The 18,633-nt window shown below is 42.3% G+C and overlaps 1 protein-coding gene across 1 annotated transcript in view; it reads left to right on the forward strand.

Annotated features, from left to right (window-relative positions):
- The window catches only part of GLI2 (GLI family zinc finger 2), a 196,690-nt gene that overhangs the window by 122,677 nt on the left and 55,380 nt on the right, over window positions 1-18,633 (forward strand). The window contains exon 3 of the mRNA XM_081005644.1: window positions 12,218-12,323. Within this exon, the coding sequence (XP_080861770.1) occupies window positions 12,218-12,323 (106 nt within the window). The remainder of the gene's footprint in view (window positions 1-12,217; window positions 12,324-18,633) is intronic.

The following is an 18,633-nucleotide window of genomic DNA, read 5'->3' on the forward strand; positions in this document are numbered from 1 at the left end:
AAAGTTTGATCAATATTTATTGAATGTAATAATATGTTCAGAAGCAGCACCATGATGGAACATGCCTTCTGCCTGTCTGGTGGCAATTGTGTTTTGATGCTGTATGCTTGCGATGGTAGAGGTCAGAGTGGGGCTCTTTGTTTTGATAGTTTAAAACATGAGGAAATATAAATATTATATTGCAGATATTCACTCTCACACTGCACCAGAAAGAGAGAGAGAGAGAGAAATACTCCATATGGAAACCTTTCCTGTCAACCTAAATTCAGCAAAGGCTGTTTTAAAAGTACAGATTCAAGCTATTTTATGTTGCCACAACAACCCATTCTGTGAACAAAAAAAAGGTTGATAGTAAATCTATATAAAGTGATTTTACAAACTCTGATGGAAACAAAAAAGAAAAAGAAAGAAGTGCTTTCCTTTTTTATTCTTTTTCTTTTTGGGGAAGATAAAATCAATCTTCTTCCTTCAATAGTTTTGATTCTTCAATTAAGGGATTTGATCCACTTTCCCCATTATCCAGCACACTCTTAAACCTCCACTAACATTTGCGTGTTTTTGACAACCACCTGCCTTCCCTTTTCATCTTCTCTTCTACCTTGGTTCACTCCAGGAGTTTTGCTAGCCAGTTGGAACTTCTTTCTTATTATTTCGAAGCAGCTGTTGGACGAATGAGCCCTAGATTCCATCTGGTTCTTTAAGTTCAATAGTCTTCCACACTAGCTTTCTACACTAAAAAACAGCAACCTCTCTTTACACAATGGCCACATTATATAACAGTGACTTCCCAGCAAAGCAAACTTCCTTTTATTCGATTGTGTCTCCCTTCTCTCTTTTAGAATTGCCTCAGCAGTCAAGCTCACAATATGTTTTCAGATCTGAGCTAGTCTAGAGGGCCTCCCCCAACACCCCTCCAATTGCTTTCTGGAGGAATTGGCAGGGGCCTGTATTATTAGGACAGCAGCCAACTTGTTCTAGTGGAATTTCCTGTCTGATTTTAATCCTACCCACCCCCCAGCTTTCATTTTTTTCCCCTCCCCTCCTTCAAAGTGAGCCGAGGAAAGCTTTTTTAATTACACTGCCGTGGGTTACTCTTTCAGGATATTATTATTCTTATTAAGTACTTCCTCTTGGGAAGAAGCAAAAGAGCGGAGCCTAACAAGGATGGTGGTACAGTCAAGACTTGTGGCCTTATTGTTCCTTAATAACTTTCAGATTGGAGGGGTGCTTAGACATACGTCTTGGCATGACAGCCAAGCAATGGAAGTGATTTCCAAGGCCCTTAGCACTCTGCAGCTCTGGACTTGTGCAATTAGCAAGCTGCTGATTTAAAACCCTTCAGGTCGACTTTCCAGCTTCTCTGGGTTTGCCGTTCCTTAACAGCTCACGAAGCCATCCTAGGCATGTTTGCTAAGTCCCATGGTGTTCAGTAGGGCTTACTCCCAGGTATATCTGCACAGGATTGCAGCCTTGGATCCAGTACAACAACCAGAAGTGAATTTAAGATGTTCTTGTGGTATCCCATGGGTTTGGGAAGTGTACTCCCTATGTGAGAAAACCTCACAGTGAGTCTGCCCTAATACTAGGAGGCAGCAGAGGAGTCAAGAGAACTTCAATATTTATGAACAACAGAAAAGAAACGCAACATGGCAGCTAGGTCTTGTTACGCAGGCAAGACTAAGGTTCAACCTAGTTCCCACTGAGCTATGAAGGGAACCACACCCAGAGAGGGGAGGGGAATTTCTATTACAGACTAGGAATCTTGGTTAAAGATACAGGCCATACACGCATAGGATTTCCAGGTCTTCAGCCAGAACTCATGCTGTCTCTTTAATAACCTGGCAACCACATCATGAGGATGAAACAGCTGCTTCTCCTCCAAAATCCCATCTTCAACATTCCCCTCTTGCAAGCTGCAATAAGCAGGACTCACTTCTTGTCCCTACAGCAGTTGGAGAAGGGTGGCCTAGGAAGTTCAAAGACAATGCCTGGCAGGGGAAGGTGTGGCCCTCTAGATGTTGCTGGACTACAACTCCCATCATCCATGACCATTGGCCAGGCTGGTTGGGCTGATGGGAACTGGAGTCCAGCAACATCTGGAGGGTGGCACTTTCCCCGCTTCTGATCTAGATTGTAACCTCCTTACAGAAGGGTCAGTTCTTGCTCTGTAAAGCCTTGTGCACATTGATGGCACTATATAAACAATAGATACATAATGTAAGAAAACCAAAGCTCCATCACATGGCTCCATCATGATTCATAAGAGCTGTTGCTTCTTCAAAGGCTTCACCTTCCACTATGCTTCAAGAAGTGTGGTGATACCACACTACACCATCATAAAATATTTAGCTTCATGGGGGTAGAACAAATTCAGGGACAACTTTGCATCCTTTCCTGGCCCTCCCCATAACTGAAAGCATCCAGAACCTCTAGTAGAACAATAGTGCTCTGTCTTTCTGCCTAGACTTTTACCAGGGGGTGTTCAAGCAGATTATAGGCCAGAGCTAAATTTCACCGCACCTCCACTGAAGGTTTTATGACTGCTAGTTTTACAGTGAGTCAATGGCATAGCTGAGGAATAAAACCTAGAGGTTCAACAGAAAAGATCCAATTTTTAAAAGAGAGTAATAACACTTCAATTTGCAGTAAGTGGGTCTGAATTAAAGTGTATCACTGACCCTCAACCGCAGGGGATGTTAGGAAACTGTGTAATGGGGACATTATTCTCTCATTATTCATGCTGGCATTTCCTGTGTGTCCATCAGAAGCACTGGCTACCAGGGAAGAACAATGCCTGCTTAAGCTGTCTCACAGTGATGTCTTATGGAACAAACATCCTTTGCTTACAATTTCAGTCGTCTTCTTTGGCGATCACTCATAGCCGAGTAAGATTGTCTTCCATAAACACGGTTTTAACAATGAGTCTGTAAATGACTGTGGAGGCCGATTCTGGATCCACACGTCCTTCCACAATGGGGACAATAGTTTCCGGGCAGGAGTTGATCATGGTGTGGATTTGCCAAGCATGCCTTCCTCTTAGCATGTTTCTCCCTTGCGTCCTGATTTCAAGTGTCTTTGAAGCCCATGGCCCCTTTGGTAAAGGCTGTTCTCCAACTGGAGCACTCACAGGCCAGTGTTTCCCATGTTTATACTACTTTTTAAAGATTTGCCTTGAGACAGTCTTTAAACCTCTTTTGTTGACCACCAGCATTATGCTTTCCATTTTTAAGTTCGGAATAGAGTAGTTGCTTTGGAAGACGATCATCAGGCATCTGCACAACATGACCAGTCCAGCAAAGCTGATGTTGAAGAATCATTGCTTCACACTGGTGATCTTTGCTTCTTTCAGTACACTGATATTAGTTTGCCTGTCTTCCCAAGTGATGTGTAAAAATTTTCGGCAACACCGTTGATGGAATCTTTCGAGTTGGAGATGACATTTATAAGTGGTCCATGTTTCACAAGCATATAGTAAGCTTGGTAGTACAATAGCTTTGTAAACAAGCATTTTTGTTTCCCTGAGAATGTCCCAGTCCTCAAACACTCTGCACTTTATTCGGGAGAAAGTCAAACTCACAGAGCTCAGGCGATGCTGGATTTTGGCATCAATGTTGGCCCTTGTGGAAAGATAACTGCCTAGGTAGAAGACGTGATTGACATTTTCCAACGTTGCACCATTGAGCTGGATTTGTGGCGCTGCTGAGGGGTTATTTTGTACTTGATCATAGACTCTGGTGTGTGGAGCTACCTGAGTCCCCTTGCTCACTTTTCAGATGCAACTTCAACTGTTCCAACACAAGCCTTGGAGTGGTAGCTAAAAAGGCAGCATGGGTGAATTATGTCAGAGTGGATTATGCATTCACATCTAATTTGCAGCCCCATATAAGGCAAATCCTTAGGGCAGCTCCAAATATTATAATTATTGTGGGTAAACACTGATGTGTCCTGGAGCAAATACATGAAGTGTGTCTGTCTCTCACATGCATACATATGTTTGCACCCCTAAGCAGCAGTGAATGAATACAAGTCCCATAACTCTCAGCACCCTTAACAAACCACAGTCCCTGGGATTCTTTGGGAGAAAGCCATGACTGTTAAAGTGGTATAAGAGTGCTTCGAGTGTTCAGTGTGGATGTGACTTAAGGTTATGGAATATGATGACATCAGTATATGGGTGACATCCACCCCTGTTTATCCTTTCCTTCAGAACCCTTCAGATTGTCTAAAATATCCTTTGAGCAGCCAGCCATTTTCATGATTGCTTTCTGTTGCTTTTAATTGTTCTTATGATGCTGTACACTGCTCTGATGGCTTGTGGGAGGGTGAGATATAAATACTTTTAAAAAAATAAATATAAATCCAGTTGAGCACCCTGAGTCAGTGCTTGCAGTCAGTGATGAACTGGATTAGGGAAACTAAACCGAAACTCAATCCAAAGAAAATAGAGATAATGATGGTAAATGGTGATGGATGCTGAGATTAAAATGGAACAGGCTTGTTCTGGATAAGGTCACATGCCCCCTTAAGGATCAGGTTTACAGTTTGGGAATAGGCCTGGGCCAAGCATTTCTCCTGAGCTCCCAGAAATTTGCTGTGACCCAGAGTACTTTTGCCAACTGAGGTTACACCCCCACTGTTGGAGGACTTAGTAGGAATTTGAAGGCAGTCCTTGACTTCCTGCCTCCAGCACCCATTCTTCCATTATCTCAGTGGGTGAATGCAAAAGTGGTACCTTATCACACTCTCCCTGTCCTCCTATGGTAAACTGGTTCTCTGTAGCATCCTGCCAAGGTGCAAGGGGAATTTTACAACCTATTTATTTATTTATTTATTTATTTATTTTAAAAACCTCTCTACTTGGATGACAGGCTTATCAAGTGATTGGATTCACATCAAAGTAAGTTACCATTTAAAGTTGCCTATAATCACCCAAGAAATAGGGGAGAGTGGGAAAGTAGTGTATTTCAACATTCCTCTTGGCAAGCAAATACAGCCGAACACTTATTTACTAAGTTCTTACAAGCACACTCTGGTAAGCTTACCACTAGGTAAATTATTACCTGTAGTCATCCTGGATTTGTTCCCTTCTGCTCCCTCAGACCTACTCACACCCTCCTACTGCTTCTCTACTCTTCTTCCCCTGAAGCCCTCCCTGGGCACTTCTTGGCTTTTAAATTTCACTGTCCATGGTGGCACCTAGAAGGGCTGGAAGGGGAAGAACTGCTGCAAGCATTGCATCTTAAGCTGTGAGAGAAAAGAGAGGTCAAAATGCTGTAAAGCTTTGTGAAAAGCTAACAGTTGCAATCCCCTGTTCCTTGTCCTGCCATGCCATTTTAATTTCTGGGTCTCTGCAACTGAACATTTATCAGGTAGTAACTTGCCACGTAACCCATATCATCTCCATCTCAATGAAGTACCCTTGGTAAATGATAAGAGATGGGATGCAGCAGGTGCCCTTGCACTCACAGGTGGGCTTTTGTTCCACTGGAAGCACCCACTAAGAGAAGAAGAAGGGAGGGGTTCCCCCCCCCATTTCCTCTCCTCCTTGCAACCCTCAACATTCCCTGAAAATCAGCTCCAGAAACAGGGTGGGAAGTGGCATGGGAGACAGTGATGGAAAGTGGGAATTTGTATTTTTTTTAAAAAAAAAACCCTCTCCTCCTCTTCCAATAGTGATGCCTCGCTGGATCAAAAGCCCATCCCTGCATTCAAGGAAACCAACTGCATTCCACCCGTAGCTTAAAAATAATGCAACAGGAGGCAATGCAAATCTCCAGATGGTTAAAAAAAACAGCAACAGTGGTTTTCTCCAACATCTTTTTGTCATGGATGATTAAAGCATGAATGATCTGTAGAAAGCAATGCTGAGAGTGCGGAATGCATCACACATGGTTCTCTGTGTACCTGTATCCTCTTTTGTTTTGCTAGGAGGGTGGGGGTGGGGATGAGGGGGGAGATAATTCCTGCCACTGATGCAGCAGCGCAGGGGGGAGGGAACTATAGCAGCAATTTGAATGAGGCTTTGTTTTATAGCTCAAGTTACACATTCACCTCTGGCTTTAAAATGTGCAGACAAAGTGTAATTAGCAACCACATAATTACCTTCTTTGGCACGGAGTGCATTCGTTCTACACTGGGCGTATTTTGTAAACTGCTTCAAATAAGTCATCTTACTTGAAGCGCTATTAAATGTAAGCCCTTAATGGAGTTTTGATTGCAGGTTAAGTCAGAGCTACTGTAAGTTTGGCTTTCTGCTCTGCTTCTCACCCACCCCCTTAGTTGGATGGGGCTCCTGCAGATGACTTTCCCAGCACGTTCCAATTCTGTGTGGTAGCTGTGACTTCATCTGCGGAGAATCCCACCGGCGTACCCATAGGATATGCTCTGTCATGCTTGCTGTGACCCAGTTCCCCCCACCCCCCGCTCTTTTGTCTCAGACCTTCTCTGACCCCTTCCCTATTCTCTCCTCTGATAATTCACCCCAGTCTATTATTAACGGTGCATTAAGCTGGAGGTTGTGGCGCTTTCAGGCAAGAGATCTTTCTTCTGCCCATTCAACTCCCTTAAACAGCAAGATCATTATTCGGATGACATCATAAAAACACTGATAACCTGGGGACAGTTTGCTATCTAGGATTCTGATTGAATCACAAGTTCCTGAACTCTAAGGGACATCAAATGAAAATGAGGCCTGTGCCACCAGCTATAACTGCTTAAAGAGGAAGGAGTGTGTTTCCATTTTGTTCCTCACAGCAAAACTAGATATAAAGTGAAGTCTCTTCTCCTCCCCGCCCCCCATAACGTCTGTAAGTTTATCCCATGCCTTGCATTTGATGTCATTAGACTTTTGTGTTTGTCCACCCACACCACCAGCAGCCAGTAATGTGGACGGAGAGTTGACAGCCCCCTTCTTGCATTAATTACATAAGGAGCTCCACACAATTAAAGTGGCAGTGGGGCCATGAACCCAATGCTGTGTAGCTCCAACAGCCATGTACTGAGCATAATCATCTGCAGTGGGGAAAGACTGCACACACAGACTCTGTTGATGTTGAAACCCTGTTAGCACAGAGTTACAGCTGCCATGGCTTCCACACATGTACTGGTGTCAGCTTACACCACTACACTCAACACGTGGATGTGGGAAAGGTGGAAATTATCCAACACCAAGGGGGCAACATCAGCGTAGTAGTTCAACTGCCCCTTTAATCTCATGGAGCTTTTGAGTTCATGCACTTTTAATATTAATCTGCATGTCCTGCTTAGCAACCTGTAAATCATTGTGCTGGGTCTCCAAACCTATGCCCACCTAGCTGGGAGTAAGGACCATTGAACTCAGTGGGACTTACTTTGGAGCAGACGTGTATAGGATTGTGTTGTAAGATGTCCAGCACGGTTCCCATTCATTGCAGTAATATGATGTGTATTATACAATATTCTAGATAGGAAAAGGCAAAATGTGTAAATAAGCTTAAAGCAGGACTACTCAAATGGTGCTCTGTGGACCACTTGGTGGTCAGTGAGCTTCATTGGGGGAGTCTGTAAGTATATCTGTAAAAATACAATTGAAAAGCACACAGCATGTAGCATAGCAGATTACAATTGTTCAAACTGGCAGAAAAGTCATTACTCTGTCTACCAAGACCCTTAGCCATTTTCAAGTGGTCCATGGGGGTGGGGGAGTTTGGGAACCACTGGTTTAAAGCTCTCCACTTCAGTCTTGTCTTATCCCCCATTTATTTGAATTCAACATTCAAGGAAGAGACACCAACAAGGGCAACTTAAGAAATTGCATTTTCTGGTTAGACTGCTGAAAGAGATTTCTCTCTCTCTCTTGAAATGTATGCTTACCCTTCGAGAAATCAGGCAATTGTTTCTGTCTCCAGAAAACAAAAATAAAAATGCTGATTCTGATAGGGATTCCCATTCTGTGATTGGTAGTGCATGGAGATCATCTTTATATTTGCCTTGTTCTATATCCCTTCTTTGCCTGAGGCTAGTGTTTACATGGCCCCTGGAAAGTTACAGGTAACAAGGTTGCAATCTTCCTAATACACGAAATATTAATAATCTGCCCAGGCAACCAAGGACAAGAAGAAGAGGCTTTTCTACAGTCAGAGAAAATGTCCACATTTTCAAGAAAAATATGAGATCCTGTGCTTCTGTTGTTTGATTTGTTAAGTACAATCTCTCTGTATTCTCCTTCCTTTAATGCAGAGGTAGCCAGATGTTGTTGGACAACCACTCCCATCAGCCCCAGCTAGCAGGGCTGTTGGTCAAGGGTGATGGGATTGGTCATCCAACAACATCTGGAGCGAACAATGTTGGGTCTTCCCATTTAATTATTATGGGCTCCTGTAAACTCAATGTCCATGCTACAGTACAATTTATTTTGTCCTCTTTATCCACGTGACCTCATACATCATCCCACACACCAATACCAGGTTTCTAATTATAATATCCCATATTTATTTGTTTGTTTGTTTGGTAGTTAGTTTAATTAAATTTATATTTAATTGTTTTAGATATAATCTTGCTCTTCAAATGATCCCAGGGTCATTTATATACTAAACCACAATAAAATCATTTCATACACAGTTCATCAACATCAACAAAAGATCAGCAATCACACTAATAGGCAGAAATACGCAGTGAATGACCATAGCAGAACCATACTAGAGGGTCAGACCCATCATTTCATAAATAAACTTGTGGGGAAGTAAGTCTAGACGGATTTCTTGGGAGCTTGCTTCCATGTAAGTCTTTAGTTCTTTATGTACACTGGCTAGAGGACAAGCAAAAAATGTTGATAATAACTAATAATTAAACATTCCAAGGATGTCCGCCTCTGTTAACCCCTGTGTGTGTAACTATGTAACTGCCTCACACCCGGTAAGAATACTTGTCCATTGAGTAGTTATTATGAAAGACTTAGTGAAAATGCCAGTCAAGAAGCTAGACAAGAACTTTATTGTCACTTTCACTCCAGCAAGAGCAGAACAGTGCCAAGAAACTCCTGGCTCCTTCCTGATCCAACTAATGACTAATCTATGTCATGACATGATCCACATAGCAGCATCTATCCAGGGTTTCACCTGAAGCCATTCTCATCACCTCCTACCTCTTATCCTTTTGACTGGAGGTGTCAGGGATTCAGCCTGAGTTCTAATGGCTACAGCACATGTTATGTTTTAAAATTCATACTAAAGCAACAAATGGATGTTTGCAAACATGTGTGATAAAGGTTCTTTCAGCATGTATATGGAGTATGTAACAGGTGTTTGCCAATACGTCATAATGCGTGAGCGAGCTCTTACCTCCATTTCCCCATTGGGACTTAAGCGTCAAAGTTTTCCTTGACAGATACAAAAGATGGGCCAGTTTCTTTAGTCGCCAGTACTCAGTTAGGCATGGTGCTGGTCACATGTTAGTGTCCCCTAAATCAATGTGCTGGAGTTTAGCTTTCCAAAGCTGGGTGTACCACTGAAGTGGTCACCCAGTATGAGACAAAGGCCTTGTTTGCACAACTCTTTCCAGCGAGGGACTCCCCAGCTCACTTCAGTTGGAAAGGAAGTACATTATGCATGTTCTCTATTGTTGATTCTCTTAGGGTTAAGCCTTGGCACTGAAAACTGTTAAGTGCTTGTGGACTTGGCATCGAGTTGGACAGAGGTTGGCACTGAAGAGTCTAGCGGCTATAAAACTGGAGTGTGAATGAGATTTTGTTTTCATTTGAGACCAAACAGGGTCATGATGCCCTTTCTACTTGGATAGACACGAGCTGCATCTTTATTTAAAAGATTCCTACTACACAGGCCCTTTGAGCAGTGTCAAATCAATGTTTACATAGAACCTGGAATGGCTGGGGTTGGGGAGGTGGTAGTGGACCCATAATTCATTCATATTAACTCCATAGTTGTTGTTGTTTTTCTCTTTGGAGGTTTAACAGTTACTCTACTGTGTGCTGACATTGGCCAGGCTGCAAAATAGCTGCCAGGATTCCCCTGTGACTCTTAGAACAAGGCTGCTATGGAACCTTGAACTCTTTCTACACCATCATCTCTGATTTTACTCCTCTCTCAACAGCCCTGGCAGCCAGGTGGTTTTCAGAGGGACGGAGATAGATGATAGATAGAAAGATAGATAGATAGATGATAGATAGATAGATAGATAGATAGATAGATAGATGATAGATAGATAGATGATAGATAGATAGATAGATAGATAGATAGATAGATATAGATAATAATAATAATGATGATAGATAGATAGATAGATAGATAGATGATAGATAGATATAGATAGATAGATAGATGATACATAATAATGATGATAGATAGATAGATGATAGATAGATAGATATAGATAGATGATAGATAGATAGATAGATAGATAGATAGATGATAGATAATAATGATGATGATAGATAGATGATAGATAGATAGATATAGATAGATGATAGATAGATATAGATAGATGATAGATAGATATAGATATAGAGATAGAGATATAATCTTCTGTATTCTTTCGCTTTTGCTCAATGTGCAGTTCAAGCAGTTTCCAAATATTCCTCTTGTGCTAACAAGACCACAGTGAAAAGAAGGGTTGGGTATGTTCTATAGCTAAGTTTTTATTCCTCCTAATAAAGTCAAAAGGGTCAGGGAGTGCCCAATCCCTCTTGCATTTTCATTTACATTGCATGGACCCACCTTTAATAAAAATAAAAAATGCATTCAGGGATCCATTTCCTAATTTTTGCACCATATTATATTTATATTTATATTATATTTGTATGGTGGTATGGCTTCTCTTGCAACCCAACTTAGATCAGACTGTGACCTGGTAGTGAGTTCCAACCCACCAGTGGAAGACTGGTGTTCTAGCGCATGGTTTGAGGGCATTAGGCTACCATCTTGTTGAAGCTAAGCAGGTCTGGGTCAGGTCGGTTCAGTGCCTGTGAACCACATATATGCTGCTTTGGGTTTCATGGCGGAAGGAAAGCAGGATCTAAATGTAGAGTTGAGAGGTCATACAAATGCATTAGTCAGTTTATCATTTTTGTGCAGTGAATTTCCCAACTGCTTTACAGCGCTCAGATAATCACACTGTTAACTTTGGGGACGGGCAATAAATACCAAGGCTTGTAGCTTTCAGCCACTGTAGGTGTTCTGCGGTCTTTGCAGACCTCTTTAATGAAGTGGAAACAAATGCACATCAGTGAGGCCACAAATGATGATAAGTAAGGGCAATTAAGTCTCTTTCAGTGGGACCACAGCCACATTTCCTTTCCAGTTCTTACTGCTTAAAGAGTTCACATTGGTTCTAACCCCAACTAAAGAATCATGGCAAGAAAAATTGATGGACTATGCAGAACTGGCAAAACTATGACATATAAGCTATGGAACAAGGATAACTGTGACTTTAAAGATGAATGGGAACCCTTTACAAAGTATTTGAAGACGCAACAAAGTGAACTGGACTCCTTGGCTGGCTTTGAATAAACATTCACAACCTTTTTATTGATAATAATCAGCTAAATAGTTTAAGGATCTATAAAACTTTGTAACATGCAGAAAACAGCATTCCCAGAGAAACCAAAGACTGGAACTGAGGGAAGCCGGGGGGGGGGGTTGGGAGGGGGGGTTGGGAGGAAAAATGGGGGGGAAATAAGGATGATATGTTTTTGGATAATATGTTTTGTTTTAATTTTGTATTAATTTTTTTAAAAAAAGAGTTCACATTGGTGCTTTGCTTGCCTGTTCCACCCTTAGATAAATATTTCCAAGTTGGGATGTTTGTGTATATACCTTAGGGAAAGGTGCTGCTACTGCTGACAGTGGAAGCAATTCTGGTCTGGGTTACGCCAAGCTCTGTCGACTCTGATTTGCACTGGGATCCGAGTATTCCTTGGTGCTTCCTATAATCTCCCTGAGTTCAAAGAGCGCTTAGCTGCTTGTCTTTGTCAAAAACCCTGTTGGAGATCTTTTATGTCGAAGATGTAGGATTTCTCCAAATGGCTTTGATTATTTATTCATTCTCCTACTCTGGTGTACGATAGTACAGATATCTCAAAGACCCCCTTGTTTGGCTCTGCACTTGCTCTGAAATGCATGGAGCTTTAGTGCTTTTGAAACTGTTTTGTGGGGCTTTCCCCCCTTCTTTTTAATAAAATGAAGGAAGTTTTTTGAAGCCGTTTTTCTTCTTTTTCCTTCCACAGTGCCACAGCATCTTTTCCCAGCCTTCCATGCTCCTTTGCCAATTGACATGCGTCATCAGGAAGGAAGATACCATTATGAACCTCACTCTATCCATGCCATTCATGGGTAAGTTTTACCAGTTTGCTCTGGTGCTGTAGCCTCCTCCTTCCTGTCTTGGACTTTAATGACAGGAAAATGAAAGAAATATGCTACAGCATATATAGCAAGGCCTTTCCGCAAGGGTAAGCATTCTATTCTTAGCTTCCTCAGAATCTATCTATTTTGTCCTCTGTATAAATTTGTTAACTGGAATATTGACTACTCTACAGGTGTTATCAAATCGCAGAAATCACAGTGGTGTGTATCTTTATAGTTTGTCCTTCAGTTGTGTAAATAGTTCCATTGCTGATCGTCACAGCTCTATAAGGTCCTTAATTTGCTCTTTCCACTTTCCAACAGAAATGGAATAAATCATACAGAAATATGCCAGAGAGATGGTGTGCTACGGCACATGCAACCATTCTGCTCGCTTACTTGGGAGTATGTCCCATTGGTCTCAATAGGACTTACTTAGTAGACATGTGTAGGATGCTGTTAGTTGGCTTTCTTTCCAGCTTCTCAGATTCCAGGAGGTGCTGCTAAAGACTAGAAATCCACAAAAGAAAGAAAGAAATTTGCCAAAGAAAGGCAGAAAACTGAAATTCTCAGGAAACTGAGTCCTGTGCTTTGGTGCCACATTCTGCTATGTTTTCTAATCCCAGCTCAGGAGAAAGGTGGGAGGTAAATAAATATAATAATGATAATGCTAGTAATAAAATGTTTTTCTGCACTGCTGCTGCAGAATCTTGGCACACACACACTGGCATCTTTGTTCCTCCTCTTCCAGTCAAATACAGGGCCTCACTGCCTTTCATAAGTATTTTCAGTAGGCCCCCATCTGTGTGCACCCCAGAGGCACAGCTACACTTTTAGGTGTTCATACTTTTGAAACTTACTCAGCAGCCAGTGATAGACAGCAAGTAACTCGCTAGAGATGAAAATAAGACTTTGGAGAAAGAGGAGAAAATGTCTCTAGAGAGGGGTCAAAATCCTGCTCTGGCTGTTTCCAAATCCAGCTGCAATCAGTGAAGAGAAAAATATGCCGTCTCCTAAGGACGTGATGAAGAGCAGCACAGCTGACAGTTTCCTCCCCCTTTCCTCTTCTGGAATGCCCTGCTTCCGGATATCCCCCTTTTTAAGCAGGAGAAGAACTGCTGTGAGGATGAAGGCGAGTCTGAAGGTCTGACAGCTGGGCAATTTCATGCAATGGGGAGTTGCGGAGGTCTTTGAAAAGGGTATTAACTGCTTCATTGTTGCCAAAAAATACCAGGCACAGCGCCTGGGACAAAATGTGCCTCCCTAGCTGGCCTGGAATATCCCTTGCTGGATTTATCACTGCATGGTCAGCATGTTGATCTCTGTAGGGAAATGCCCCCATCAAGGGGAGCTGGGGGGAGCAGTTCAATAATAAAACATGGCCACCTCTAGCATGTCAGTCAGTTTTAATGTAAGTCACTTTGAGTCCCTTGGAAGCAACCAGCAAATCCAGTAAATAATAACAACAACATCCATGGCTTCTGAAACTAAAACCTAGGGGTTTCATAGTAATGGATTTGGAGCGGCAACAGGAAATGCTCTGATCTTTTAACTGTTTAAAACAAAACAAAAACTATACATTGCTCTGGAGTTTCATTCCTTCCATGGAAAATGAAGCATCTAGGGTGGTAGTCAACTAAGAGTGGTCCCACTGAAATGTAGAAACATGACTAAGTTTGGTCCATTACATTCAGTGGCTCTGCTTTGAGTAAATCTTAGTCAAATACCACTCATAGCATTCTAGGATAGCTCTCTGCTAGCGAGAATTGCAGGTTCTACAACCTGACGGTGAATTAACAGGTGTAACCCCTCATGGAGTCAAATGGGACTTACTCCCAGGTAAATAAGCATAGGCTTGCCACCTAGGTACTTGTAGATTGGGAACCACTCCGAGCTTGGATCTGCCCATCCTCTAGATCATTCAAAAGAGCAAGGTAACACGTGCATATCTAACCCAAGCTGAGCGAATGCATAGTACTAAAAAACAAGAGTGCATGCATCAACCTTGGGTCTTGCCCTACTGCCAAGAAATGCCCTCATATTAACCTCTGTACCTAAGACTGTCTTAGACCAAGGTGATCTAAAGCAAAGAGATGGATGCTGTCCTCCAGTATCCTCATCTGATTGGGATCTTAGACTTTGGTTTCCTTTTTGCTGCTCTTTCCCCCAGCACCCCAGGGGAAAAGGGTGCTACTCATGAATTAGATTAGAGGGTTAAGTTATTCCAGCATTACCACTTGGACTAAATCACCCTATAATTGAGCAGTTGTTTTTCCACATGCTGGATTATTGAGCTGTGTGGACTCTTTACTACCAAAAACATTGGGGCCTGCTAAATCAGGCCAGTGGCCCATCTAGTCCAGCATTGCGTTCTCACAGCCAGATGCCCAAGGAAAGCCCATACATAAGCAGGACCTGAGCACAACAGCACTCTCCCCACCTGTGATTCCAGCAATTTGTGTCCAGAGGCATACTGCCTCAGACTCTATGAAATCAGCAGCAAGATCTACCTGGGTTACATCAGTTATAATCCTACCAGTTGCCAGCCTCTGACCCTAACCCAACTCCCCAAAGGATTACACTGTACTCTTTTGTAGTAACTGACTTGGTTGAAAGAACAATCAAAGGCATTAATGTCGGGTAAGATCAGTCTTTGCTCTCTGAAATCAAAACACAAAGGTTTGTTTAAACAAGTTTATTATTTTGCAGACTTAAAATTGCAGCCTTTTTCTTTTTTTAGCAACATGTTGTTTCTAACTTAATACTTCCCTACGTGACACAGAAGTTTACAGTTTATTTTGCTACTGGACAATCCATAACAAGAAGCAGTGCTTCCGGAGTTTGAAGTCAGAGGCCTTCTCTGTTTCCTTGGCAGAAACCTCTGTGGAAGTGAGGGAGTGTAGCCTTTCTGGTTCCACATTGAAAACAAGAAGAACAGACTTATGAGCAAGGGTGGCTATCCTGTGGCCCTTCAGATGTTGTTGGACTACAGCTCCTTTAAATAGTGGGTTTCAGCTCTTTTTTTTACTGATAATTATATTATTTTTTCTAAACCGCTTTGAGGGTTTATTATGATCGAGCATTATATAAATCTTGTGAAATGCATATCTCCACAAGTGCATTTCTAAATCCCGAAGCACCAATTTTTTAATGCACCGTGGTATGTTTTGTGAGCCAAGAACTGCCCTGTAGAATTCAGGCTAGTTTTAACATTCCAATATGCACATTGGTCTGGGGTGTGTGGATCAGGTCAGCCTGAATCAGAAGTCACTGAAATGTAATTCCTCAAGCCTCCATAGCCACAAATGGCACAGGCAGAAGGCTCTTGTGGTGACTTACGCCTTGCATAGTCATATGAAAGGCCGCCTCCGTGGTCAGAGTGGTTTAAGAGTAGTGCAACCACAATGGGCACCAGCACCACAGGGGGCAACGCAACAATGATGTAGAACAGAGCAAGAGAGTGGTAGTTCCCTTGTGAAATTCTCTCCTTTTGGAGGTGCAGTAGGCAAGTGCTGCCTTGGTGTTTAACCACTGCCTAAAAGCACATGTGTTTACTCAGGCATTCTCAGACAGTCAATCCTGAGTATCAGATTTTACTAAACCTTTGGATATCTTTTTCTAAATTTTAATTTGTTACAACTGTATCCTTTTATTTTTGTAAACCTGCTAGTTCCGGTGAAAAGTTGTAGATAAGCGATTTCAAATAGGCTATCAGTGAAATAAATTAGCGGTTGTGCCTGTTTTTGCAGTGTTGTGTCACTGTCTCCGCAGGAGAAACCACCTTACAGTATGTGCAGGAAGGAAAGAGGGCTTCTTATCTATTATAGTGTACACTGATACCATCCTGTGCTTTAGATCAGATTGGTAAACAGAGTGGCCACCACTGTGTAGGTTTTATGGATGCTACAGTAGGGGCTATTCTTGTTTCCTGGTGCCATGAGAGACGATAGAATTCTGCTGCAGAATTGATAGGGCTATCCTGTGCTTATACCGTGTACAAGAAAATCTCCTTATTCAAACAAAAGGAATATTTCTTATGATTATTCTACTTTAAACACAACAAGTGTGTGTGTGTGTGTGTGTGTGTGTGTGTGTGTGTGTGTGTTTACACAAGAATTCTAGTCAAAACTGTAGCATATTTTCCCTGTGGAAAAGAAAGTAACAGTGCATACTCGGAAGAAAAATTGAGTCACCAAGCTTTGGCCTTATGATTAATATGATCAGAGCCTGACAGAGGGTCCCCCAATTCATCATGACCATATTCTAGCTGTCTACTTCCTTGCCTGTACCAAATGTATCTAATTACATGAACACTGCACAGCAAATTAAGTGTAGTCTCATTTGTTGTCAACCACAGAGTCTTATTATCTGCCTGCTGCTTTGTGTCAAAGGTTTGTTTTCTGACTGCTCAACGTGACACGGCTCTACATTCCCTTTCATCACTGTTTGCATATAACCTAATGAGCACAGGAGTTAGTTCATCACAGCTGTTGGGGACAGGAGCAGCGGGGTTCCAACAAGCGAGTCTGGTCAGGGACAGAGCATAAGCATAGAAAGTTGCTGTCTGGGCTTTTGTGTATCTCTAAAGTGACCCTAAACTGGGACAGTCAACGTGGGACACATTTCTTAGTGTGCAGTATGGGGTATCAAGTAAATAGATTTGCAAAGCAGTATCTTCAGCTGAGAGAGAGAGAGAGAGAGAGAGAGATGGTTTCCAGAGTTTCCAGAAAGCATCTCTTAGACAGGAGAAAACTATGAAGTGACTATTTCTGTGCCCAATGAGCTGGGCAAATGAAAGTCCCTCTTCACACGTTGTTCTATGCAAGCAAGTAAATACACATGGGGAACCGCAGTGGAGAGTTCCTTCATGCATCCAGTTGAATGCATTGTAATAAGTTTCACTGTGTAATAAGTTTTGCACACTCCTCCGCTGGCTATAAGTAAATTCCCATGTCACAAATGCTTTTCAGACCATCTAAAGAGGAGACCGCTGAAAACGGTAGGCTTGGTGGAGGATGTTAATAGAAGAACCAACACAAGGGTTCCTCCCTTGACAGTATCATGCCCGTTTAATTCTATGGGACTGCCCATCTAAAATTCATCCTAGACAATTTAGAATTAAATGCCTCCAAAAAGCGTGAAATTATATCAGGATCTGCCGAGGTAGCCTTGGGAGCACTGTTCTGTCCCTCACTTTTAGTTTGCGTTTCTTACTCAATTTCATTTTTTCTCCTGTCCCACCCACTCCCCCAAAAAACTTCTGAAGAAAACCCCTAACTCAGCTATTTAAAGGAAAAGAAAAAAGGCTGCTGACAATCCTGGAGCCCTGAGGGCTCAGGCGTCTAAGCTCCATGCTAGAGCTTGACTTAGCAAGAGACTTCTTCAAAGCAGCTTCTTTCCTGTGGTTAAAAGTTGTCAGACACTATGAAATGTAACAAGAAAGATAGCATTGTGTTTTTTTTGGGAGGGGGGCAGGTGGGAATTGATACCCTGGCACGTTTTAGGATGCAGCCTCAGCACTGTTGTTTTTATTCAGACGGAATTACAAAGCTGCGGGGGTACATACCTGGTAGAAATCCTCATTCGGTGGTGGGGGTGGGAGTCCTTCAAATTTCCTCATAGTTTTTCCTCTGTGCCACCCCACCCCAGTCAATAAAACATCTGTGCAAGTCAATTAATATAAAAAGAAAACAGACAGGGATTCGCCTTCGAACATGTTACCTTGGCTTTGTGCAGGAGAAAAGTGGAAATGGGGAGGTTACAGTGGTACCTCGGGTTACATACGCTTCAGGTTACAGACTCTGTTAACCCAGAAATAGTGCTTCAGGTTAAGCACTTTGCTTCAGGATGAGAACAGAAATCGTGCTCTGGCGGCGCGGCAGCAGCAGGAGGCCCCATTAGCTAAAGTGGTGCTTCAGGTTAAGAACAGTTTCAGGTTAAGTACAGACCTCCGGAATGAATTAAGTACTTAACCTGAGGTACCACTGTATATGTTTTTAACAGGGACTTGGGGGGGGGCAGTGTCTTCTGCATGACAATGTTTTACACACACACACACACACACACACACACACACACACACCCCAGCTGTAATGAAGAGCAGAGCCAGCCCAAAGGCTCCTCCAAGTAACATGTTTATTAAGCATTCTCCCTGATTTACCTGCCCAAAGCTTGCCCAGAGCTTAGGAGATGTTTGCTCTTTATTGAGCATTTAGATTTGTTTGCTGGGATGTTGTACAACAATGAGTGTTCATCTAGATTTCTTTGTACAGAGGCCATACATCTTCCCATCAATTGATCA

The sequence above is a fragment of the Podarcis pityusensis genome, assembly GCF_964106645.2.
Source record: "Podarcis pityusensis genome assembly, chromosome: 1".
Taxonomy (NCBI): domain Eukaryota; kingdom Metazoa; phylum Chordata; class Lepidosauria; order Squamata; family Lacertidae; genus Podarcis; species Podarcis pityusensis.